The 24343-nt window shown below is 43.1% G+C and overlaps 2 protein-coding genes across 5 annotated transcripts in view; one reads left to right on the top strand and one right to left on the bottom strand.

The window, feature by feature from the left end:
• The window catches only part of herc1 (HECT and RLD domain containing E3 ubiquitin protein ligase family member 1), an 84546-nt gene extending 76206 nt beyond the window's left edge, over positions 1 to 8340 (top strand). For both annotated transcript variants that reach the window (XM_086106272.1, XM_086106273.1), the window contains exons 69-79: positions 30 to 132; positions 313 to 482; positions 585 to 723; positions 2394 to 2563; positions 2832 to 3001; positions 3101 to 3266; positions 3351 to 3427; positions 4342 to 4594; positions 5730 to 5882; positions 5993 to 6298; positions 7686 to 8340. In XM_086106272.1, coding sequence (XP_085962398.1) covers positions 30 to 132; positions 313 to 482; positions 585 to 723; positions 2394 to 2563; positions 2832 to 3001; positions 3101 to 3266; positions 3351 to 3427; positions 4342 to 4594; positions 5730 to 5882; positions 5993 to 6298; positions 7686 to 7871 — 1893 coding nt within the window. In that variant the 3' untranslated portion in view covers positions 7872 to 8340. The remainder of the gene's footprint in view (positions 1 to 29; positions 133 to 312; positions 483 to 584; positions 724 to 2393; positions 2564 to 2831; positions 3002 to 3100; positions 3267 to 3350; positions 3428 to 4341; positions 4595 to 5729; positions 5883 to 5992; positions 6299 to 7685) is intronic.
• Positions 8341 to 9026: 686 nt separating this feature from the next.
• Positions 9027 to 22813, bottom strand: LOC147207204 (uncharacterized). Of its 3 annotated transcripts, none has more exons than XM_086108172.1 (6): positions 22711 to 22813; positions 20872 to 21340; positions 19730 to 19805; positions 17246 to 17324; positions 12357 to 12465; positions 9027 to 12101 (listed from the first exon to the last, which is right to left on the bottom strand). In XM_086108172.1, the coding sequence occupies exons 2-6, from the start codon at positions 21298 to 21300 to the stop codon at positions 11715 to 11717; spliced, it is 1080 nt and encodes a 359-aa protein (XP_085964298.1). In that variant the 5' UTR covers positions 21301 to 21340; positions 22711 to 22813; the 3' UTR covers positions 9027 to 11714. The 3 variants fall into 3 exon arrangements, with proteins under 3 accessions (XP_085964298.1, XP_085964296.1, XP_085964295.1); XM_086108170.1 differs by having other exon boundaries at positions 9027 to 12098; positions 20872 to 21284; positions 22711 to 22800; XM_086108169.1 differs by having other exon boundaries at positions 20872 to 21284; positions 22711 to 22800.
• Positions 22814 to 24343: the final 1530 nt, after the last annotated feature.

Here is a 24343-nt window from a genome sequence, read left to right on the forward strand (position 1 = left end):
TGTTCTTCATTTGAATTTTCAATCCCTAGAAGGTGGAAATGCTGTGTGGAATTGGCATCAAAAAAGTGGCTTGTGGAACACAGTTCTCTGTGGCTTTATCAAAAGATGGAAAAGTTTTCACATTCGGGAAAGGTATGTTTAAATCATTATTTTAACTTTACACTCAGTTTTGAATAGTTGCAGAATAAAATGTGTTCTTTTGGATATATTATTAAGATGTATCAAAGTGTGTAGCAATAAATACTTTTGAAGGTTATCAATCTTTTTCCTCATTTGTTTTTTTTCCAAAATGTTTTATATCTTCTGCTCTAGACCGCCTGATTGGTTTGCCAGAAGCCCGGGCAAGGAACCACAACCGTCCCCAACAGGTGCCGGCTCTGTCAGGGATTCACATTCAGGATGTGGCCGCAGGGGCCGAGCACACTTTGGTTCTCTCGTCCACGGGAGACGTTTACACGTGGGGCAGCAACTTAGAGGGCCAGGTAACCCGCTGAAACCCTCACGGAAATGCTCTCAATGACTTCCACTGTAATTTTGAAAATACGCTTTCATGTTTGTGTATAATCCCCGTTTTATCACTTTAGCTGGGTCTGGGCCACACCAACCACGTAAGAGAACCAACCCTGGTAACGGTACTGCAGAGCAAGGGCATCAACCAGATCACGGCTGGACGCTGCCATAGTGCAGCGTGGACTGCTCCATCTGTGCCCCCCCGAGCACCAGGTCAACATACACACAGGACTTGACTCTCACGCCGCATTTGTTTGAAATACTTTGACCAAAAATCGAAATGCAATTCTTTTGTTATTGCTCCTATTTTACATGATTTGAAATCAAAGATGTAAGAATGAATGTGGACAAAGGTCCCAATTTTTTTCCTCAGCTCTCAAATCTAAATCTGTTTGTGAGCTCTTCCCCTTTGTTGAGATTACCCGTCCGCCTCACGGGTGTACATCATCCATCCATCCATCCATTTCCCGAACCGCTTGATCCTCACTAGGGTCGCGGGGGGTGCTGGAGCCTATCCCAGCCATCTCCGGGCAGTAGGCGGGGGACACCCTGAACCAGTTGCCAGCCAATCGCAGGGCACATAGAGACGAACAACCATGCACGCCCTCACTCACACCTAGGGACAATTTAGAGCGTTCAATCAGCCTGACATGCATGTTTTTGGAATGTGGGAGGAAACCGGAGCACCCGGAGAAAACCCACCCGGGGAGAACATGCAAACTCCACACAGGGAGGCCGGAGCTGGAATCGAACCCGGTACCTCTGCACTGTGAAGCCGACGTGCTAACCACTGGACCACCGGGCCGCCCCGGGTGTACATCAAGATGCTAATTAGTGCACATGGGTGCCTGAAAATGTGCAGTTTTACCGCATTGTGCATGTCAAAAACAATCTTTGAATTCGGCTCATGGGCAATGCCATTGAAAACAAGTGTTGCATTTATATTTGTGTTCTGTATTAAAAATAAAGGTCGTAAAAGACCACGGTATCTTTTTAAAAGACATTCAAGTCTCGAGGTATTAAAATGATATTCGAAGATCCCATACTTTATAACTCTCAAAAGAAAAGGGGGAAAAAAAAGAACACAATACAAATGAAAGCCATTAACCACATTAATGGGTCCCATGAAGAACAATCAAAGCCGGATATTTTCACAAATTTATAAAATGCCCCCGGGATGACAGAACAGGATGTGAAAAGTTGGACAAAAGGGGGCGTTTGGTCACCCTAGATTACGCTGACAGACGAAAACCCACTTCTGTCAGTGCTTAGTCTGTCACTCGTCAAGCGAATCGGACCTTCTGTCAGTCAGATGAATGCCCACCTGTCTATTTCTTCTTATCCTCAATCCGGTTGTGGTGAGCTAGAGCCTCTCCTAGCCGAGTTTGGGTGAAAGGCGACATCTGCTCACAATGAACGTTACACGAGGAGTCACTTCCTCGTGTAAGGAAGCCAAGAGGAGTCAAGTGGCGTATTCAGGTTTGGTCGGAAAACCGGTTTTCGGTCGTAATCCGAGGCATACAAATCTGGTCGAAATCCGATTTGTTCGACGTTCGAAAACCGAAGTTTGACTGTACTACATAAATAAATACACATTCATCCATTCATTCTTTGAAGATAATATTGAATATACTTTTTTGCTCAAAAGTATGCCTTGTTTATAATGAACGCTTAGGCCTACTACCCTACTGTATTATATTATCAGTCATTAGGATGGTAGTTGGTGACACAACTTGTTTTTGGTGGTAATTGGTTTAAAAGTTTGAGAACCATTGGCCTAAAAAAAAAAAAATGTAGTCGCTGATCAATTTTTCTCATCCACTCAGACTGACCTGTGCGCAACTTGTCTTTTGTCTTTCAACTGACACTTGCCGCGTCCTCAGGCTCTTCAGTCCCTCTCCAGCTGGGTCTGCCTGTGGCTGTCCCCCCGCAGTACGGCGCGCTCAAGGAGGTCAGCATGGAGGCAGTGAGGGCTCGCCTACGCCTCCTTTATCACTTCTCCGACCTGATGTACTCATCCTGGAGGCTTCTCAACCTCAGTCCAAACAACCAGGTATTGGGGGAGGGGACCCCTACACACAGAGAGACACACAAATATTCCTGACATCTTCATACAGATGCCAAATAGATTTTTTGATGTTTTACCTTTTTGATTGCATTCAGACAATACTAAATGACAATTTGTCTCAAATGAGTTTTCCTTTTGTTGTCCAGCTGCCATTCTCTGAAATGTGAACCCAAAATGTCCCAGGCCTCTCCCTCCCATTTTCATTAAGAGAAGAACATGACAATTTTTGATAATTAAGATGTCTGATTTGCAGAGCTGCACCTCCCACTACAACGCAGGAACCTGGGGGATCGTTCAGGGCCAATTAAGACCCTTGCTGGCCCCCAGAGTCTACACTCTACCCATGGTGCGCTCCATTGGCAAAACCATGGTGCAAGGCAAGAACTACGGGCCCCAGATCACTGTCAAGCGAATCTCCACCAGGTCAGTCAGTACTTTGATTTGTGGAGGAATCCCCCTCCTTGCTTTCTTCCTCACGACTGAGTGTTGTTTTTATTTCTCCATCTTTGACTGTTTTTGCAGGGGACGGAAGTGTAAACCCATCTTCGTGCAGATTGCGCGGCAGGTTGTGAAACTGAATGCTTCGGACCTCCGTCTTCCCTCAAGAGCCTGGAAGGTCAAGCTGGTGGGCGAGGGAGCTGATGACGCGGGGGGCGTCTTTGACGATACCATCACAGAAATGTGTCAGGTATGGTGCAATCGGCCACTCGATTGATGCGTGCGTGATCGATTGTCCGTCTCACCTCTCGTTGGTCTCCAATCGGGTTCGTAGGAATTGGAGACGGGTGTGGTGGATCTGCTCATCCCCTCCCCCAATGCCACGGCAGAAGTTGGCTACAACAGAGACAGGTGAGGCAAAACATCAATCAAATCTCTGATTATTTTTATTACTTTAGACAAGAGAGCCCGACCGATATGGGATTTGGGGGCTGATGCGTTACCGATATTGGGGCTCAACAAAACACGATAACCGATACAATGGCCGATCGATGAAAAATGCACAGTGCACATGATGTGAACTGTACATGAACACAAATTCTTATAATACCCAAAGTATGAGTCAAGACTACAAATTCACACAAACAGTTCAGCAATATTAACTCTTTCATTCCACGAGACGTACTTGTATGTCTTTTTAAAATTAGGCCACGCCTACCAAGGACGTACTTGTACGTCTAAGTCTTTTTTTTGCGTCATAGAGAGGAGGGTCTGATGCAATCTGTGAATGAGAATAGCCCATTTGCATTGTAAATCATGTGAAAAGGCGACCAGCAGGTGGCAGTGGTGCCTCACGTGCTTGAAATGCATGCTTTTACAAAAAAGCTCTTTTTCTCCGTTTTTTGCCCAGGAATTGCCATTTTCATGAAACTTAACCATTTTGTAATGCCGATTGCTGAAGAATGGAAAAAGATAGAAACAAAGTTTTTTTTCTGCTGAAGGAAGAAAGTCCAAAATTTATTTTGGTAGGCTCCGTGTTTCTATAGCATTAGAACCAAATATTCTGTGGGCCTTGCAAGATCAGTCAAAATCCAGTAAAACGCTGGCATTGAGGGGGTTGCTCCAGTGAAAATGGCTGGGATTGAATGAGTTAAGGAAGGATATGGAAATGAACCGTTTCACATACCTTTATTTCACAAAACATTCTTGAACATGGATGCCTGAGAAAATAACAATTAAATCCAACGGTTTTAGTGACTTGTAATTCCTGAGTGACTAAATTGACAGCAGAACTGTTCATGAGTCCAAGGCGGGTCTTTTCCAAGGTTCCTCCTCAACCCGTCGTCCTGCTTGGATGAGCACATGCTCCAGTTTAAATTTCTTGGCATCCTGATGGGCGTGGCCATTCGCACCAAGAAGCCCCTGGACCTTCACCTGGCGCCTCTGGTGTGGAAGCAGCTGTGCTGCATCCCGCTGCTCCTTGAAGACCTGGAGGAGGTGGACCTTCTTTACGTGCAGACGCTGAAAAGCATCCTTCACATCGAAGACAGCGGCATCACTGAGGACAATTTCCACGAGGTGGGTCGATTGTGGGGAAACTCCAGTCGTACATTTTCTTAGCAAGCGCAGCCGCATCGCTTTCCGAAACAGCACGTTCGATATTTTTACACATCAACTGTCTTTGTTTGCGTGAAGCAGATAAATGCCACTCGCATTTGGTGTTGATTACAAACCAAGCTCGCTTTCCTTCTCGGTTTTCCACAGCTCTCCTGCAGACTTTGTTTTTTCTTCCGCAGATAGGCGTTTTGTACACAACCTACGGCCGGCTGGGATTTGCTTTTCAATTCCAAATTTTCTCTCTCGCCCACTCCATCCTTCCTCCACTCTCTCACCCATCCATTATTGATGAAGCCGCACAACTTTTTCCCCCACCACTATTGCATCACTCAAATTTACTGGCTCAAATAGCAAATCCCAAGATCACCCCAAAGAAAGCCCCGATTATGTCAAAGCCAATAATGTTTGCCCGTCCACTCCCCTCCCTGAAGATATGAAAGGACTGCTGTTAATTCCTCATGTCTTGCCTGGTGGAAATTTGGCCCCATTTTGGGTGTTAAAAAGTCAAACTTTCAATAACATCGAAAGCTGTCTATCTCTGAGTTTCCATTCCAGTTTTTTGGGGGAAAAAAACCCAAACCAAAAACAAGCAATTTCAATGAAGGGCTTGTCGATGTTTCTATTGATGAATTTTCTTTGCTTCCGAGGCGTAAGTTTTGTCCTGTTACGCGTTACCTCATAATTGTCATAAAATATCTTCAAGTGTTCTCGCGACAGGGCGTGTTGAACCGTTGAGAGGTAAACAAGTCAATAGGGTGGGCGCTCATGCCAAACTCATTCAACCCAAAAACATTTTTCCATCACACTTTGGCGATGTAATCCCATAACGATACACCTCGAAAACCACCTCAAGAGAGCGTGAAAACTTTTATGGGATATTTGTGTGCGTGTCTGTGTTTGTGTACGCACAGAGAGAGATGTATATATTTATATAGATATGTTTTGGGGACAAAATATTTGAATTTGAAATCCTTTCACTGGCGTAAATTGAGTTACGAGCTTCATCACGCAATGAATTAAACCCTCAAGTCAAAGAGAGCACTCCAGTCAAAATGCTTTTTTTTTTTTTCTTTTTTTTTTTTTTTCCACCATTCAGATGATTCCTCTGGATTCCTTTGTGGGTCAGAGTGCAGATGGCAAAATGGTGCCCATCATCCCGGGAGGAAACAGCATCCCTCTCACATTCTTCAACAGAAAGGAATATGTGGAAAGAGCTATCGAGTACCGCCTGCATGAAATTAATCGCCAGGTGAGGATGTTCATGTGGTCACTGAGCCGAATGAAGATGATCGTCCGCGCCTGAGCGTAAGAAGAATGTTACCGAGCCCTAACGAGATGCCACCCCGCCGCTCTTGTTAGGTGGCGGCCGTGCGTGAAGGCATGTCCTGGATCGTGCCGGTGCCGCTGCTGTCCCTGTTGACGGCCAAGCAGCTGGAGCAGATGGTGTGCGGGATGCCCGAGATCTGCTGCGACGTTCTGAAGAAGGTGGTGCGCTACCGAGAGGTGGACGAGCAGCACTCGCTGGTGCAGTGGTTCTGGCAGACCCTGGAGGAGTTCTCCAACGAGGAGCGAGTGCTCTTCATGCGCTTCGTGTCGGGACGCTCCAGGCTGCCCGCCAACACGGCCGACATTTCGCAGAGGTTTCAGATCATGAAAGTGGACAGGGTGAGTCCATGGTTATTGATTCGCGTCAGTTCGGGCGCAACCATTCGGAAAAATAGTTGAAAGTGTTTTATCCCCCCCAATATTGCACCCCCCACCATGGTCCTCATCCCATGTATTTCACAACAAACACCAGCATTAAATTCATCTGTATTGCAAGAAAGAATGTCATATTTATCATACATATAAAAGTATATACATATACGTTTTGGTCTTAGAAGTTAGGCTTACGCTAAAATAAAGGCAAATGAAGCATCAATTTGTACGACCCTTTATTGATCTACTTCCATTTAACTTATTAAACACTTTGACTAGCAGTCTTTTACGTTTTCTACCAAAAAAGTGTGGCACAAACGTAAATCAGTCAGTTAGTAAATCTTAGCTCAGATTACAATAATAGGAAACAAAAAAAATTAAATAGATAAATAAATTAAAAAAATGTAATTCTGAAATAAAACGGCAAACAGATTAGTGGCTTTAACCCTATAATGCCATTCGTATCATATTTGATACATGCAGTTTCATTATGTAATTCATTCTTTATAGCACATTAAATCATCTGTATCAAATTTGATACTGCGGTTTAAAATGATTTTCCCCAACTTTTCAGTTTTTGATGTAATCTACATAATGCTTATAAATGTGATACAACAAATATCTAAAACAAAAGAATATGGCAAAAATATTTTTGTGGATTTTGTTCTAAGGGTTAATGAACATCTCGGTTCCCAAAAATCAGATTTTTATGGCTATTCCTTGATGGGTCAGGCATTAACGGGTTAATTTACCACTTCAGCTATTCCTGTTTCATGAAACAATGAGATGTAAACATTGACCTCTAAGTGGGGAGCAGGAACAGGCTGCGAAAGTCAATGGATAATTGGTGTGCATTGAATAGCAACGCCAAAGAAGATACAATCAAAAGTACCCCCCCCCCCAAAAAAAGAATGGAGTGTGGCTCCCACCAAAAGAACAAAAAAATCGGATTTTTAACATTGAAAACAAATTGGCAAAGATGAGAATTCGTGAGTGTTGACCTGCGAATATGTGAGAGTCCATCGTGTATAAATAAAGTCAACCAACCAACCTAGATAAGATAAGATAAGAAAACCTTTATTAGTCTCGCAATGGAGAAATTCCCAATTCACAGCAGCAAAGTTATGAAAGGAAGAAGTAGAACAACAAAATATAGGAGCTGCTGGAAAGGCAGCCACTCTCGCGGCGCCATTTTAAATGAAGAAGCTTACATTTTTTTCCCCAAACTGCAGCGATTGCAATATGGTAATTGCATTCTACTACGCTACAATGTCGATTTGGATTTGATGAATTGTGTTATGTTTACATAAGTGTTCGTCGGGTGATTGACTTGCTTGTCTTGTCATCTGCGCAGCCGTACGACAGCCTGCCCACCTCCCAGACTTGTTTCTTCCAGCTGAGGCTGCCTCCGTATTCCAGCCAGGTCGTCATGGCCGAGCGGCTGCGCTACGCCATTAACAACTGCCGCTCCATCGACATGGATAACTACATGCTCTCTCGCAATGTGGACAACGCTGAAGGCTCCGATACGGACTACTGACGCTTCCTTGAAACACGTCAGGGTTCCACAAATGATGTACAGATTTAGCCGAATGCCTCACAAAACCTGAGATGCATCATCATCATCATCATCACCTGCACCAGTATAGGAACTCCAGCGCAGATGGGCCGCATTTTACATTCATTTATGTCTTTTCAAACAGCACAAATTTCATTTTGTCCTTGTGGCTTAGGAACTATTTTTAACGACACAAAAATCTTCACAAGTGCATTTAGCCTGTGTGTTTTGTTTTTGGGGGTTTTTTTTCTTTTACTCCACTTCCCATTTTTGGGGCGCTGCATGGAGTTGTTTGTTTGGAAATGTGCATAGGATATTCAAGGAGGACGTTAGGACAGATATATTGTGTATAATGCTTCATTTCTTGCTGTCACATCCATATTTATTGTTTTATTGCCTATACCCTGTTTCCTCAAAGCATCCAAACCAACAATAAATGCTGCACAATGGATTTTTGTAATCTTCCTACTTTAGACAGTGTTTTATTCATGTTTCTCAAGAGTCATTTCTATTTACAGTGATTTATTTTTTTGTTTTTGTTGTGAATAACAATCATATTGGCTTCTATCATGATGGCATCCAAAATATTATGCACAAAACCGCCAATCTTTCTTTACCTTGTAAGTCTGTGAGTAGTTTCCGCCAGTGTCTCATTCGACAAATGCAAGAATTTCCTTCCAGGACTGTTTCCGGTAGGTGCACTGACATTCACGCTCGCAGGTCTTATTTTAAAGGGACTCTAGAGGTTCTCAATAGAGTTGTGTTCAGATACTGGTAACAGCCATCTGGATTAAGTAGTGTGACATTCGTCAGTGAAAATTCTTTAAATTGTAAGAAGGTTCTAAATTTTCCTTCCTTGCTCAAAGCATTGGACTCTTCCACGCATCCGACTTTTCCCTCTTTATGCATAAAAATTGACTCCTCAGATCATTTTCCTTTATTTTGGCTCACCTGAGAAAACTATCTTTTGTTTGTGGTTGATGGTGATCAAAATAGCAAATACAGCATGCCAAAAATTCATTCATCTATTTTCTGTACCGATTACAGTATCCTCACTCGCGGATCGTAGGTATAAACTGGAGCCTATCCCAGCTGACAGTGAGCAAAAGCCAATCGCACAAAAGAAAAAACTTCCCAAACAAACTGAAGACTTTTATTAAACTTAATCTTACATGCATAACATGATGACATGACATGAGATTATTTACATATTTATTGACAAAGTACAAAATATCACAAAGGCCACATTTGGGGGGGGCAGAAGAAAAGATCAGAAATGGAAATTTTAAAAACCGCCATTTGTCTTCAGCAAAAGCTTTTCTCTCAAAACACTTGGCCTTTCTTGCTTTTTTTTACTGTTTGGGGAGGTGGGGGAACCACCTCCACAGCCACTCGCCAAATCTGAAGGCACTTCGACTTAAGAAAGACTTGAATATTTGATTTGGAATTTTTTTAAATGCTTGTCGTCAAAGTATTGCAAAATATTTCCGCTCATCTGTCAATCCTGCTATGGAAGTCCCTCAATAGTTACAAATTGGCTATTTAAAAATAATTGTCAAGGGTGGGGTGACAATATGAAAGCAAAAACCTCAAGATGAAACATCCATCCATCCATCCATCCATTTTCCGAACCGCTTGATCCTCACTAGGGTCGCGGGGGGTGCTGGAGCCTATCCCAGCCGTCTTCGGGCAGTAGGCGGGGACACCCTGAATCAGTTGCCAGCCAATCGCAGGGCACACAGAGACGAACAACCATTCACGCCCACACTCACACCTAGGGACAATTTAGAGCGTCCAATCAGCCTGACATGCATGTTTTTGGAATGTGGGAGGAAACCGGAGCACCCGGAGAAAAACCCACGCAGGCCCGCGGAGAACATGCAAACTCCACACAGGGAGGCCGGAGCTGGAATTGAACCCGGTACCACTGCACTGTGAAGCCGACGTGCTAACCACTGGACTACCGGGCCGCCCAAGATGAAACACAAGATGCAATTAATTCATCTTTCGTACAAGATTGAGACACTTTTGAAATCACACACTGTCGATTTCTGAGTATCCATTACAAGCTCATTTCCAAAGCCTGTGGCCGCATTTTTCAATATGAATGTACTTTAGACCCAAATGGGGCAGAGGCTCCAGCTGCAGCATGACCTTGACTTGAAGAGGTCAAGCACTCCAGAAAATGGATGAATTGCGTCCTAAAAACTCCTGATTGCCATTTCGTAGAGCATTATGAGTCGTTATGGAGCTTTTTATTGAGTCGTGTACCTCCTTCCTTTGACATACATTTGTGACTTTCTTTTCTGACTTCATATGAGAGAGGTCATTCATTCTGAAACGTTTACATGCATGCGCTGTGGAACTTGACGGAGGCATTCGACATGTACACTGCACACACTTTCAATTTGCAGAACAGAACCACTTTGATGTGCCTTCTGAAATCAGGGATTTGGCTTATTTGTGCAGTGAAGATTTACGACAAATTAACGAGAGAGAAATCAGTTGAATGATGAATAAAATCGACTTGCGCCATCTAAAAAAACACACACACATAAGAAGGTGAGCAACAAGGTGGTCAGGAAATATTGCAATGTGATCAAGAAAGCATTTTTTTTCCGCTTCCATTATTTGGATTCACTTGAGCCATGCGGTGCTTTGTGGTCAGCAGTAGGTCGAGGACGCGACAAGGTCAGCCTCCATTGCACACTGCGAGCAAAACTAACCAAGGAAATACCAAAGGTCAATGCGCATTCATTCCCTTTTAAATTCAGGAATAGAGAGCCGCGGATGTTTTCTGCCATCACGGCTGCCTTCGCACTGTCACTGAGTGTGTTTCACTCGAATATCCACTCAGCTGACACTGGGAGAAAAATAATGAAATGTAAGACAAACAACCGGTGAGAAGTCCACCTGGAGGTGTCTCCCAAGCAACTTTTAAGGTCATTCCAAGTTGAACTTTGACCTTTGTCCCCCTCGAGCTTTATACTTGGAAACATGCTTCCATCAATATCGAATGAAAAGCTTGAAACTCCATCTTTTTTTTTTCTTTTTATCTGTAACACCAAGAAAAACATTTTGTTGTTTTTCTGATTCAAGAAACAACATTTGGAGACACGTTGCTTTTGCAGTGAACAATTGTTTTTCTGAAGGCCGTGTCACTATGTTGATGGCTGGATGGCCAACGAGAGGCTGCTGACTGACATCCTAACGCCTTCCCAAGCCGCGCAGAATTCAACAATAGAAGCAACTCAACATTCCATTGTGACATTGACAGTATATTATTAATAACTGCGTATATTTCAGAATGACCATTTCAGATTGATCCGCGTTCAAGGCCTGCTTTCATCGTCAACGTGTAAACACTGAAAATTATTAAGTAGCTCTTGACGAAGACCACGCAGAGGTACGGTATTGTAACATATAAAATGTCATTCAACACAATGACAACACTAAATGTGAACAAAAGGTGCCGAGTCGCTGACGTGCCAAAACTGTCGCAGTATAGCGCCAACTACTGCTGAGGAGTACTTATTCAATGTTAGATTTCTTTGCCTGTATCAGTGGCTGGTCTCGGCAGCCTCCGCAAGTGCCCGATAACTTACAATTAGGCCATCAATGGAAACGGAGGTTTATTTCTATAACCAGCCCTCTTGTGGTCATAAGAGAGAATGCAGGTTTAAGGCACTTCTGCATTGGCTTCATGTTACGTACTGTACTGTGTGATTATGTTCCCTCCTCCCATAATAATAGGGAGGGGGGATTGACTTGGTTGCTTCTTTAATGAACTCCTACAGCTGTTTTAGGATGTCACATTGCAGCGCATCACGTGTCCGAGTCATGCAAGTATCCATGGCAACCGGCCTTCTCGTCATCTCTTCTGGAAGTGAGGATGCTCTTCTTGGCCTTCAGTAGTCTTTCCAGACACGGCGAGCTGATCTTGAAAGGCAGCGGCCCCCGAGGGAGACGACGCTGACGACCTCTGTTGTGGCGTGGGGGCAACGGCGGACAGTCAGTAGTGGAAGAGACAAAGTTGTCCTGAGTGACGACCTGGCTCGGGCTTTGAGGGCCAAGTGTCGACTGGGACTGTTCTAGGGAGCAGGCGGGTGAAGTGTGCAGCCGTCTGACGTGGTTGGATGAGTCGGAGGTGACCAAGGCCTCGACTGAAGAGCAAACGGATGCGGGGGACCAGGGAGCACTGCCGTGAGCCTGCTGGACAAACAAACAAAAAGGCTGTCATTCATACAGCAGTTGAAAATGAAGGTCGCCAATGTCATTTCATCGGAATAAGACAGACAGATGCTTGTACTGTTTATTGAGTGTTATTATGATGCAGCAGGACAGGACTGTCCTGTGTCCTGCCTCAAACTGAAGTTGGATTCAAAATAACACTCCGCTGAGATCAACAACTTGCCTCTGACTTACAACTCAGTTCATTTATGACATCCACTTAATAAATATTTGTACCTTTTGCTTTTTCGCAGGTGGGCTGTCATGGGTCTGATTTGGTCTTATGCGAGGGAACCAACTTCGAAGCATCTCCTCTATTTTCACGATGATGCCGAGAAAGTGTCCCCTAGAAAATATAAGATAAAATAAGATAACCTTTATTTGTACCACACTGGGGAAATTAGCAGTCTACAGCAGCAAAATTGGTGCTACTGACGAGCTGATTGACCGGATGACCGGTCTAATTCAAACTCCTATCGCGTGTGCGTATGTGTTCACATGTGTGCACATGATTTTGGAGTGGTCAAATGTGAAACGCCCGAGACCCTCCCAAAGGACAAAAGCCCAGCAATCGAATGTGCTCTGGTGACAAAACCGTCAGCACCTCTGTATTTGTGATCCTAGAATCCCCACCCCCCGGTTGTAGCAACAACGCCGAGTGGGAGAAGCTCGGATGGCTCAGGATGTCTCGCCAATGGCGATTACATAAGCCTCCAAAAGCCTCTGACATCACATTAGGCGCTCTGGCTGGAGCCGATTGGTGGATGTGAAGAAAGTAACGCACAATGACTGACTCAATAAAAAAGGCTGCATGGGGGCCAATGGCATGTGTTCTCGACATCTGCATTCCTCCATGTACATGTGCAATACTGTCACAGCTACGTCCCATGGTCACTTGATGGTGACCCATACAGAAAGACAAGCTGTGCATGATCCGTTTCACATGAGAAATGTGACTGAGGTGGTCTGCTACACACACACACACGCACACACACACACACACACACAAGCACGTACTGCAGTCCCGCACGTGGCAGCAGGCCCTCATCTCATTCACAGGCTATATATAGAGCAGTAGCAAGCCAGCTCCGCCCACTTGCATACTGTGATGGATTTAAAATGAACTACTATACTTCATCCAATACTGTACTGCACGGCCAACCCATCTCCCTCTCCCTCACACATTCCTGTAGTAGTTGTAAACTTGTCCTTGAATAATGAAAACAATGTGGCTCGCGCGTGCACCATGTGTCTTGCCTTTCTGGACATGTACGCTTTGAATTTTTTGACAAATGGTAAATTGACCTTATACGTTACACGGATATGTGCATATATTTTTTTTTTATCCAAATACTTTTGAGCCCCCGAGTTCTGAAATGCCATTTATTTTTTGGAAACCCTTTTCAATTCAAGCTAAAGGTCTAAACTTTCAAGGCTTCAGGCATAACTCATAAATCTCAGTCATTGTCTTAGCCTAGCTACGTAATTGCTTAGAACAGTGCCAGGTTCTGCTATAAGTCACTTATAGCAGAACCTGACTTAAAGTCACTGATATTCTATAACATGCACAAGTAAGAAATTTAAATGCGTGTGTAGTATTAGCTGCTTTCCACTTCCTGTCAAAGACAACTTTTTCCCCGTGTTGTTGTTCTGGAAATGTAAGGGAAGTGAGAGGTTGAAGTCTACCAGCAAATTTCCTGGCAAGACATAACAGAGGTCGGAACCTGGGTGCGAAATTTAGCACCTAACTGAACACCACTCACTTCCCTCACCGCTCTGTGTTGGTAGCGATTGTCGCAACAATTCTATAGGGACATCACACCAGGTAGTGTGCTGGAGATCGTCATCGTAACTGTTCGCAGGAAGCTGGATTTCCTCAATGGGTTGTGGAATGAAATATTAAGCAGCTCGACCAGAATTTTTGGCTAGGGCAGTTTGATTATTATTATTATTTTAATCATTGTGCTGTGCTACAAAATTTGAGGACATTCTTGTCAGTTTTAAGTCTTAGCCTTTTAACGTGGGAAGTCCGAACCATTTTGTCCACAGGTGTAAAATTAAAAACCAGCGAAAGTCCCGATTCAATCACGTGATTTTCAGCTGAGTCGCCGTCGCGTAAATAGATCGGTTTTAGCATTTTCTGAACATTGAAAGGCCACAAAGCTACAAAATAATCCAAATGTCTTTCCAAATAGAACAGTAGTATCTTAATTTTATATGACACAATGTGACGGTTTTTTGTTTGTTTTTAGTAGCGATGGAGTGAGCGTGAGAAGCACACAGACACGTCTTCTCCACTGCATACAGAGACAGGTTTGCTCCTAAATAAGTCTGCTTTACCCAATACTGTACAGTACTGTACAAATACGCCTCCTCGTTAAACGGCATCGTCAACGAGTTGAGAGAGCTGAGGGTCAGACAGACATTTTAGCGATTGGGACAAGTCCAGCCGACACAGCTTCTAACGGAAGTTTAACGAGTGTAAATTATTTGGTGACAAGCAAGCTTGTTCCCCGCTAGTTGCATTTTACGAGGTCGTACATCAGTCTACAGTGTACTGTAGTTTCGAGATGAAAGTAAGCCGTGCGCGTAGCTAACAATTACGCAGCTGTGTGGGCTTGTCATTTTAGCCCGCCCAAGTCTATTTATGATGTAAATGTTTTGTTTACCATTAGATAAATCAAACAGACCTTATTCTCTGGTAATGCTTACACAGCCGATCCACCAAATTGGTGCCATTTGCGTCCCCGGGCAATTTCATGAAAATTCATTTTTTTATAAAGCGTCCTGTACATTGATATGTACTTGTGTTTAAAGTTGGCATTCAATTAGCGCGAATTTCATGGCTACAGTGCCTGTATTTGCTAGTTTTATGCTAAAAACCTACTCATATTTATGACAAAACAAGTTCTGAGATGAAGCAAAACACATTGATATGTTCAATGTATGTATTATCAAATTTAGGGCTTAAAAAAAAGCTATTTTTTTCCAAAACGTGTTGCTGAGGGATTGGACCAGGACTCAGTATCGTCAAATATAAGGCAGATACTTAAAACCAAACACTCAGGTGCCAAAAATGTGTGATTGGGATTTCCCTCAGAAAAAACAGTTGAAAGAAACAAAACAAACCAAAAAAAAAAAACAGTGAAAGCCCACTAATCTCATCACACTGAAGTGCATGGTGAGCACACCCATACGATACGGCCTTCTGACCGCTACTATTACAACCTTGACTTCAGGATTTCCAATCGCTGAGTTCCATCTGAAATTAGATCAACTGTCGACTTAAAGCCAATGACACTCCGTGAACAACTCCAACATTTCCCCCCCCGAGCACAGCATGGATTTGTGAAATGTGATGCTGCGGGAGACACGTGATACAGACTTGGGCCGCCGAGGCTGCAACACGTGTGGTCCCACCCACACACACTGTGTCTGACAAAGTAAATCTTTCATCACGGCCCACATATCACTTTTATGTCTTGAGCTAAATTCTTGAGATCATCATCATCATCATCAGCTTGTGTGCCCGGCCAAAGATTTACAATCACTGTTGCTGGTACCTATTCCAATCAGACTTTGGTAACAAATGTAGAGAAATATTTGGACAACAGTAACAATCTAAGACAACAACGTATTGTTTTGTGTTTTTTGTTATTGTAAAGTGTCCTTGGGTGTCTTGAAAGGCGCTTATAAATAAAATGCATTATTATTATTATTATAATCCATTCAATTAAAAAGTGTATCCTGTAGATTGGGCTTTAGACTAATTTACAGTATTTTGGGGGCCAATCAACGATCACCGAGTTAAAAAAAAAAAGATAATCGATCACAAGTGTCTGTTTGAATAATTTATTTACTCTATATTTAACCCCCCCTCCCCAAAAAAAAAACACTTGCTCTGCTCATAGTTGGTTTGGTTACGGAAAATGTCTTTTCGCAGGGTAATCCAAAACTCCGAAGACCCTGACTTGTAGGCTTTATCCAACATGGAGTGGAGCTTCCAAGCCAAAATGTACACTAAGACAACAAAAAGCGCACCGACTGGTTTGTGAATTGATGAGACGACCATTACGCCTGCTGGAGGAGCGAGGCGGATCGATATGGTTTGAGCTGATACCACTGCGATGGATTCCCGAACTTATGCATTGATACAGTTGATACTTTAGTCCTTTGAGGCACTGTATTTGCAGTTTCGTATCACAAAGGAAAATGGTATTGCTACAGAGTTACAAATTGACAGGTAGCGCCAAAATCTTTTAGTAAGAGCCAAAATGCATTTGTGGCAGCTCACCACAAGTCAACGTCTATGTGCGCAACATTGCAGCAATAATGTTTTACTTTATTTATTGATGCGCCGTTCAAAGGTGACACCAATCAATCAGCGAATTGAAGACATTCCAGTTGATCACAAATTGTGCATTAAATGCAAAATATCGACGATCTGATCAAATCGGTGGAAAGGCTACGATATGTATTTAATGGTGTCCCACCAAAATGTCATGAAAATGTGAACAAACAGTAAAATACAACAGACTATTGTCCAGTTTGAGACTATTGTACAATTTTTACATTAGACCCGAAATAGAATTTTAGCTGAAAATCCGAGTGTTCTGGTGATTGTTAAACCAACGTCACAGGCGTCATTGAACTAGAAAGGGAAAAGACAAACTCCGGCAGAGTGCCAGCCAATGATTCCACGAAGCAGTAAAATGAGCCAGCCTGTTTAAGTGAAGATGACCTTTCATGTGATGTGACTGGAGGGCATCGAAAGTCCAAGAAGTATTCTTTGATGTGGGCAACGATGTACGAGATGTTTAACTGACATTAAACACTGCTGAATTCTTGTTTAAAAGACAAAAAACTAAATGAGAATTTGTCATCAAAATCGCTTTGTGTCTACTGTAGTTTGACTTTCAGCAGTTGTGAGTACTGGTGATGCTTCTGTGGCTCAACATCCTGACTGACTATAAAATGTCAACAGTCACAAACAGTCAAGAATGGAATGTTTACTTGACATGTAAATAATAGCGGGCGGGAGCCTGCGACTCCGCACTGCCTGAAACTGAATTTATGAACACCCTAACAATAATACACATTTCCCATCCTTAGTCAGATGTATTTACCCCAAGTTCGGATTTTGAAGGACCCCCATTATTCTCTGGATACGGTCCATTGCGACGCTCTCTTGGAAACTGCTGAGACCTGTGGAGAGAAGACAAGTGTGCAGTGAGCATGTGGCTCTGCGTGCAAATGTATTATCAGGTTTATTTGCTGTGGCATCATCGTGTCAATTGCTACTTTACATGCCGCTACAACCAAAAAAAGTCCAAACAGGATTGTAATTCCTTCTGACGACAAACCACTTGCAATACAGTATACATGAACTACCATATAAGGCCCGACTGATGTGGATTTTTTTTTTGGGGGGGGGGGGGGGGGAACGATGCCAATTACAATACAAATTCACAAGCTGCGTCGTCTGAAGGCCGTATTTTCGTTCACGTGACGTCACTTCCGGCGCGGCTCGACCGCGTGTGGTTTAAAAATTCACAAATTAACGTGTCCAAATTCGCCAGGGCTTATGCGTTCCACATAGGCTACACGAGCAGGAGCCTTTGAAGGCGTCAAAAGACCCAGCCTGCGAATTGTCTTTCGAGAATTTGGAAACCACGTGCGGTCGAGTTGCGCCGAAAGCACCATCATGCGGCCGAAAATGCGGCCTTCGGAAGGCGCAGCCAGTAGGGGTGTTCACACGGCAAGATTTGGTCCGGTGCTATGCCGGGGCTGCCCCAGTAGAGCGTTCACACGTGCAAATTAGCTCCGGCGTAGCCCCGGAAAACTAATTTGATCCACCTCAGGGAGGTGGTTTAAAAATTTGCTCCGGAGCAAATGCTCGTTTGCAAAGCAGCACCGGTGTAAATTTGCACGTGTGAACGTAACTGGGTTAAATTTGCTCCAGAGCAAATGCTTGTGAAGCGTACGTACGGCGAAAATGCGTTGCTTTCGTGCTCTGTCTTACTTCCGTCATGTGTTTGTTTAATAATGACACAAGACTTGGCTTGTAACATCTTTCCTTTTGTAGGAGACTGGACTGTCTCGGAGTTGTTTGTGTAGTTTGTTCCTTTGTTGTGTGTTCACAACCCCCCGCCCCCCATATAATTTATTTTGTGATTTCCTCTCTTGATTTTCTGTTTGGCGCATTCCGTGTTTGCTTTTCTGAGTGTCATTGAAGTCATCGTTGATTTACGTTATCGGGGGCGGTCACTCTCGAGCAGAAGGCCTCGTGCCTGTCCAGTCGTCGCTTGAGTTGTGTATACGTTTTAAAAAGAACCAACACGACAGCTCATCTGTTTTCTGTCGTTTTGCTCCGCTGCAGAAACTGCCGTGTGAACGCAAGTGGGGCTGCACCGACGCTGTGCCAGTGCAGACACGCTCAGCGGCTTTGTACGTGTGAACGCTCCACACAATTTGCTGCGGTGCAAAATATATCGCAACAAAATACATCGGTGCAGCGCCGGAGCAAATGTGTGCCGTGTGAACACCCCTAGTGTCTCGAGGACGATACTTCAACCAATGAATGGAGTCAGAGCTCCATCTAGTGGACTAACAGCACAACGACACAATTCCGAGTGATTCCAACACTGAACAGCAGTTATTGTTTCGTAAGGAACTACCTTTATATGTGTTTAATCGGCAAAACTCAGGCTGATTATGATAATATGCAAAGGGCTAACATTGGCCAATAAATCTGCTGTCCGATTAATCGATGGGGCCCAACATAATGTAGATGTAGTATGTTTTGTTTCTTACCAGCAAAATGAGCATTTGATGGGTAGCTTTTGAGTGAACAAAGGACAACTCAATTAACTTTGGACCAGAAACTCTGGTAACGAATCAAATTACAATTATTTTGTTTCGGTAGAGGTATGCACTCTACCAAATCAGATTGTACCTGTAGTTTTTACTCGAGAACAACAATTTGTTAATTTGAGGTATCATTTATCCTGTTTAGGGTTATATGGATGTTGAAGATGGTCTAGAGTCTGGACTGATCACCTGCCTATCACGGAGCATTTGAAATGAGGGATTGAGAATTGTGTGAACCACCACGCTGTCAATGTCCAACGTGGCAACCGGCGATCACAGTTCTCCAGAGCAATTTTCCAGGTGGACACTTCCAAGTTTGTACCACAATGTACCTGCGGATCCAATGGCCACGCACTCTGTGCGAGTTAAATCATAAAGAAAAAAGAAAGGCTGAAATGCCATTGCTCGCTTTCTCCAAATCATCGACCCAATTGATTTAATTTAATGTTTCACAAACACTTTCGATTCCATCATTTCAAACTTTCATATTGTGCTTGCAGGGCTCCCCCAAATGTTCCATGGTGATCAAAACCCTCCTTAAATACAGTATGTGCTGTTGTGTGCAAAAAAATAATAATAATACCAATCATCTGAGATTTCGCTAATTGGGATATGTGTTAAGAAAATGGATGGGTGGATGGAATGAACATTTACTGAGATGTGGGTGATTTTGGAGAGCATCAATTTTTAATGTCGTTTTCAATCAATAACAAATCTGCCATTCCAAAAGAAACACTTACGTGCAGAGTACCTGCCAGATCTCAAACCTCGTAGGATGGATGACAGAGGCTGGATGTAGCACTGCAACTCCGTGCACTATGTGGAGGAAATGACCCTGTTAGCTTTTGCGCTATCTGCACCGCACCATTTCAAGGGTTGTTTCTTCGCCACTTGGAGAACATGAGCCCTGCCAATTGCTTCCCTCACCTGACCACAGGATGAGGCAGACATTTGAATCCAAGTTTGGATAAATCTCTGGCTTTGTCCGAGGATGTATTGATTTTCACATGCATATGATTAGTCATTTATAACCGCTGCCATTAGGAGCCACTGAGGTGAACAAATGCAGGTTTTTTTCAGTGCAGGGCCTCCATTCACTACTGAAAGGAACCAGTTCAGGAAGTCATAGTAATGACATCACAAGTATAGCACAACACGTACGAGTATTTTAACTACTCATTATTCCTTTATTTTACATATCCTGATATTCACTGGAAAACTCACCAGTCACTGTTTTTCTCCTCAGGGTAAAGCAATAGAAGTACTAATTTGGTGCCATTTTGCAGCATCATCGGCAATTACAGCACTTTCTGGAATAGCATTGGTGGAATAAGATTGAAGTAGATCAATCAACCTGTTTTCACCCATCTAAGGGGGCTGACATTTTAGTCTGTACTGCCCCTTGATGTCAACTGAAACCGAACTCACCCTGCGAGCCCGAGGCCACTTTGAAATCAATTTCATTCGACAACAGAAGGCGGGAGAACGTCAAAATGTCAGCCGCCAAAAATGGATGAAAACAGGTGGATTAATCTGCTCAATTCATTTCCTTTGCTGGTCCCTCTCTTTGGAAAGAACGTTAGGCAAGCCCCCTTCCTGCCCATCTTTAAAACTCATTTTTATTCTTTGGCTTTAGCATGAGACTTGATTTTTAGTTTCATACTGTCAGTTATTAATTTATTGTTGAATGAATTATTTTTGCTCCATGTACAGCACTTTGTAGAGTGCGGTGATTGTTTTAAAGTGTTCCGTTAGTGGAGTTGAGTTACTTTAGTCGCGAATGTTTTTTGACTAGATTTCCCCCTTAAATGTTCAGAAAGTGGCTCCATATTATGCGTATTGTGCAAATGGTTGTTACATTAAAGGGATGCACTTTTCTCACCTTGAGTGAGAAAAGTTCACTTCGAGTGTCCGGTTGAGGATGAGCGCCATGTTCATCTAAAGTTCTCTTCCTGATTGAAAGGCGCTTCGGCGATACACAAGATGGCCCTTGCTTGCAACCTGGGCTATCTCCTTTAACTGAAAATACCATGGGGGGCTGCTGGGGAATTGCACAGTTTGCGGGGGACACACAGTAATCTCCATCGTCACAGCTGGAGCAGACACTTCTCCTCTTCGTCCTCCAGAAGGCACCAGAGTGAAATAGGGTGGTCGGAGATTCCTTCAAAGTAGTAGCTGAGGACGATGATGCAATCATCTGCACCACTGGGGCCTCTGCATGCGGAGGAGTGAATCTCTTGAGGCAGGCCCTGCTGTTTTCATCAGGGATGAACCAGTCAGTGAAGTTATCAGAGTCTGAGGGTGATGACATGATGGAAGCAGATTTTCAGCCAATAGAGAGCACCACTGACCTGACAATCAAAAATAACAACTATCATTACTTTTTTTTAAATCCAATTCATTGTGCCATTGTACAATACAAACATGCACAATGGAGAGAAGTAGTACTTCCACCACTACTGTGACTCATAGGAAGATGCAGTCGTATTTTCTTGTACAGGATAAAGAATAAATGCCTGTGGGTATTGGCATATACTGGGCATACTTTGCTGCTGTAAATTGGGAGTTTCTCCAGACGAATAAAGGTTTTCTTATATTACATGTTAGCAGTGTTAGCAGATGGTGTTTTGCATAGTTAGTTAGCATTAAGCTAGCCAGATTTTCCAAATGCAAAGTGATGTGGTGGTGGTTTTAAAGACACAATTATCTTTGATTATATCTTGCTAACTCCTGGATTACATACAGACTAGGGCTGAACAATGAACAAAATTCAATTCAACATTGGAATATAGTAAATGCAATTTTTAAATCGCAAAGGCGACAATTCGGGAAACAGACACAGACACACACACACACACACACACACACACACACACACATACATACATACATACATATATTTTTTTGTTAGTTTTTTTTTACTTTAGAAATGCTGATAGACCTACCGATCTGCGAGTATGATGGGGTCCATTGTATATATGCACATATGTCTCAATAAATTTACATCATAAGAAGTGCAATTAGAAACATGTACATGTTTCTAATTTTTTCAAAATTGTTCAGCTCTAAAACAAAGTCTGTCTATAATTCTTTGTGTTGCTCCCAAATAAAAGTCAAATTCCAAAATGACCTCTATGCATTTATGTTTTGAAAAAGTAAAAACTCTTTGAATTTATATTATACGAGACTAAAAGTGACATCTAACGTGTGTTGCTGGCTGTCAGAAATTCTGAGTACATTTTTTAAAATTCACTAACAAATGCCAATTAATTTCAAGAGCTGTCAAAAGACATAAAAATTGTCATGTCAAGGAACCGTTGACCCTCGATCCCAGTTTATCCTGGCTCCAATCCTCGATCTACCCACGATGAGAGGGAATGTGATAACTGTGGATTGAATAACAGTCCCCCTTCTCTTCCAAATGGGCAGGTCATCCAACATTATGTAAGAAAAAACGAGCAAGCACATGCGCAGGTTTCCTTTCACATGCCCACTGCCGTTAAGTGTGCGGACACAATTGTCCCCCAACGCGGTATCAACCACTGCACCTTGCTAGTTGCTGAACTGCACCATCATTGTGCGACAGAACCACAGCGGCGGTTGGAGTTAGCGGTGGTCCCCCGTGGGACGATGAACGGCTATTCTAAACAACCCCGCCACCCACAAGTGGAAGCAGGTGAGCCGGTGAAGGGTGGAGGCAGAGCAGCGAAGCGAAGCTTACCGGGAGTCAAGCGAGTGTTTCTCTCCGCCTGGTGGTGTGGTGCGGACGGACAGTCTGGTGGAAAGAGCAGCATGAGAGCAACAGACTGACTCTGGCGGGCGGGCGGGCAGGCAGGGTGGGAGGCTTCCGTCTAGCCCGTGGAGCCTCTCCCCGGGCAACGTGTCCGGGAGGGGAGGGGCCAGCACGTTACGTACCTGCTTCAAAAAAGACACACGGAGACAAATATCGGCAGGAACTACAATAGGAGTGAATACGTGACGCGAACACTGGGATTTTTTTAACCCAACTTCCCACCCCCCCAAACGTGACGAGTAGTAAGTTAGTTCTGTTGCAACCATTCTTCAGGATGGACAGCTAATTAATATTCTTGTACAAAGGGCTCCTATTGGTCAGTGACGCTACAAAAGCTTCACACAGACGTCTTTATGAGCCGGCCTAAGGCTCGAAACAAAACTTGGTTTTGCAGTTCTGTACTTCTGCGTATATCAGTTATCTGTCATTCATTACTCTTCACATTGAATGGTTAAATAATAAATTTAGATTACATAACAAGCGGACCGGGGTTGATTTACACAATATTTTTCAAGCGGTGAGGCCACAATGAAAATCATTATTTATTTGGCGATTTACACACTTCCACTAGTAGTGTTTTTTAAAAATTATTATACAGTACTGAAAATAAGTGCCATGAAGAAGATGATTTTTGGTGTGTAAAAAATGTCGTTTTTGCCTTCACGAGGACATTTTTGTGGTCATCACAAAACACAAATGTCAAAGAAAAAGCAAAACATATGTGGAATTAATTCTCTAGACGCTTTCTCCAAAGTTACATTTGCGTCAATTACTCTGAGGGTAATGAGAATCTAGCACTTTAAGTACTTCAGACACTGCTGTCTATTGCAACCAAACAGATAAGCAACAGAATCCTCAGAGGACATGAGCTTCCCCTAAAAGTAGAATAAACACCTCAAATGAAAAGATTTACAAGATATGAATTACACAACCAGACTAGGAAATGATGCCATGTGTGTGGACACTTTTTATTTCACTAAGAGAGAGAGAAAGAGAGAGAGAGGCGGGGGGGGGGGGGGGGCAAGGGAGCGATTACATAAGTGTGTTGAACTGTATCAGAGTCACATGGTAAGAGAGAAAGCTTGCAGTGAAAGACTCACTGGGATTTTTACAGTCATAAAAGTTCTTGAGACTGTGAAACAGTTGGACAGGGAGCAAGTCATGTGATCTAAGACTGGCGGTCAGAAGGCAAAGCCCAAATTAGGCTCCACCTTGCTGTTGAACACATGATCACTGCTTTTACTAATTGTTGTGAACACTCCATTTTGCAAGAAAGTGCTTCTTCAAAACATATGTTCTGCACAGGAGACATAAAGTACGTTGTGCTATCTAATAATAATAATAATAATACATTTTATTGATAAGCGCCCTTCAAAATACCCAAGGACACTTTACAATCAAAAAAGAGCAATAAAACCACAGATAAAATTATAAATAATAAAAAGCGATGAGTTTAAACTGAATATGCAATTTTAAATAGGTGGGTTTTCAGATGAGTTTTGAATATGGAAAGAGAGTAAATATTACGGATGTCAGGTGGGAGTGAGTTCCAGAGTTTGGG

The sequence above is a fragment of the Hippocampus guttulatus genome, chromosome 3 (assembly GCF_054856545.1).
Source record: "Hippocampus guttulatus isolate MCC_2025c chromosome 3, RoL_Hgut_1.0, whole genome shotgun sequence".
Taxonomy (NCBI): Eukaryota; Metazoa; Chordata; class Actinopteri; order Syngnathiformes; family Syngnathidae; genus Hippocampus; species Hippocampus guttulatus.

Coding starts and splice junctions, on each gene's coding strand:
- LOC147207204 (XM_086108169.1), bottom strand. CDS start 22,783: ATGCTGCTCTTTCCACCAGACTGTCCGTCCGCACCACACCACCAGGCG. Junction 19,806..20,871: donor GTGAACTTTTCTCACTCAAG/GTGAGAAAAGTG, acceptor TCCTCCACATAG/TGCACGGAGTTGCAGTGCTA. Junction 12,466..17,245: donor CTTCAAAATCCGAACTTGGG/GTAAATACATCT, acceptor TATATTTTCTAG/GGGACACTTTCTCGGCATCA.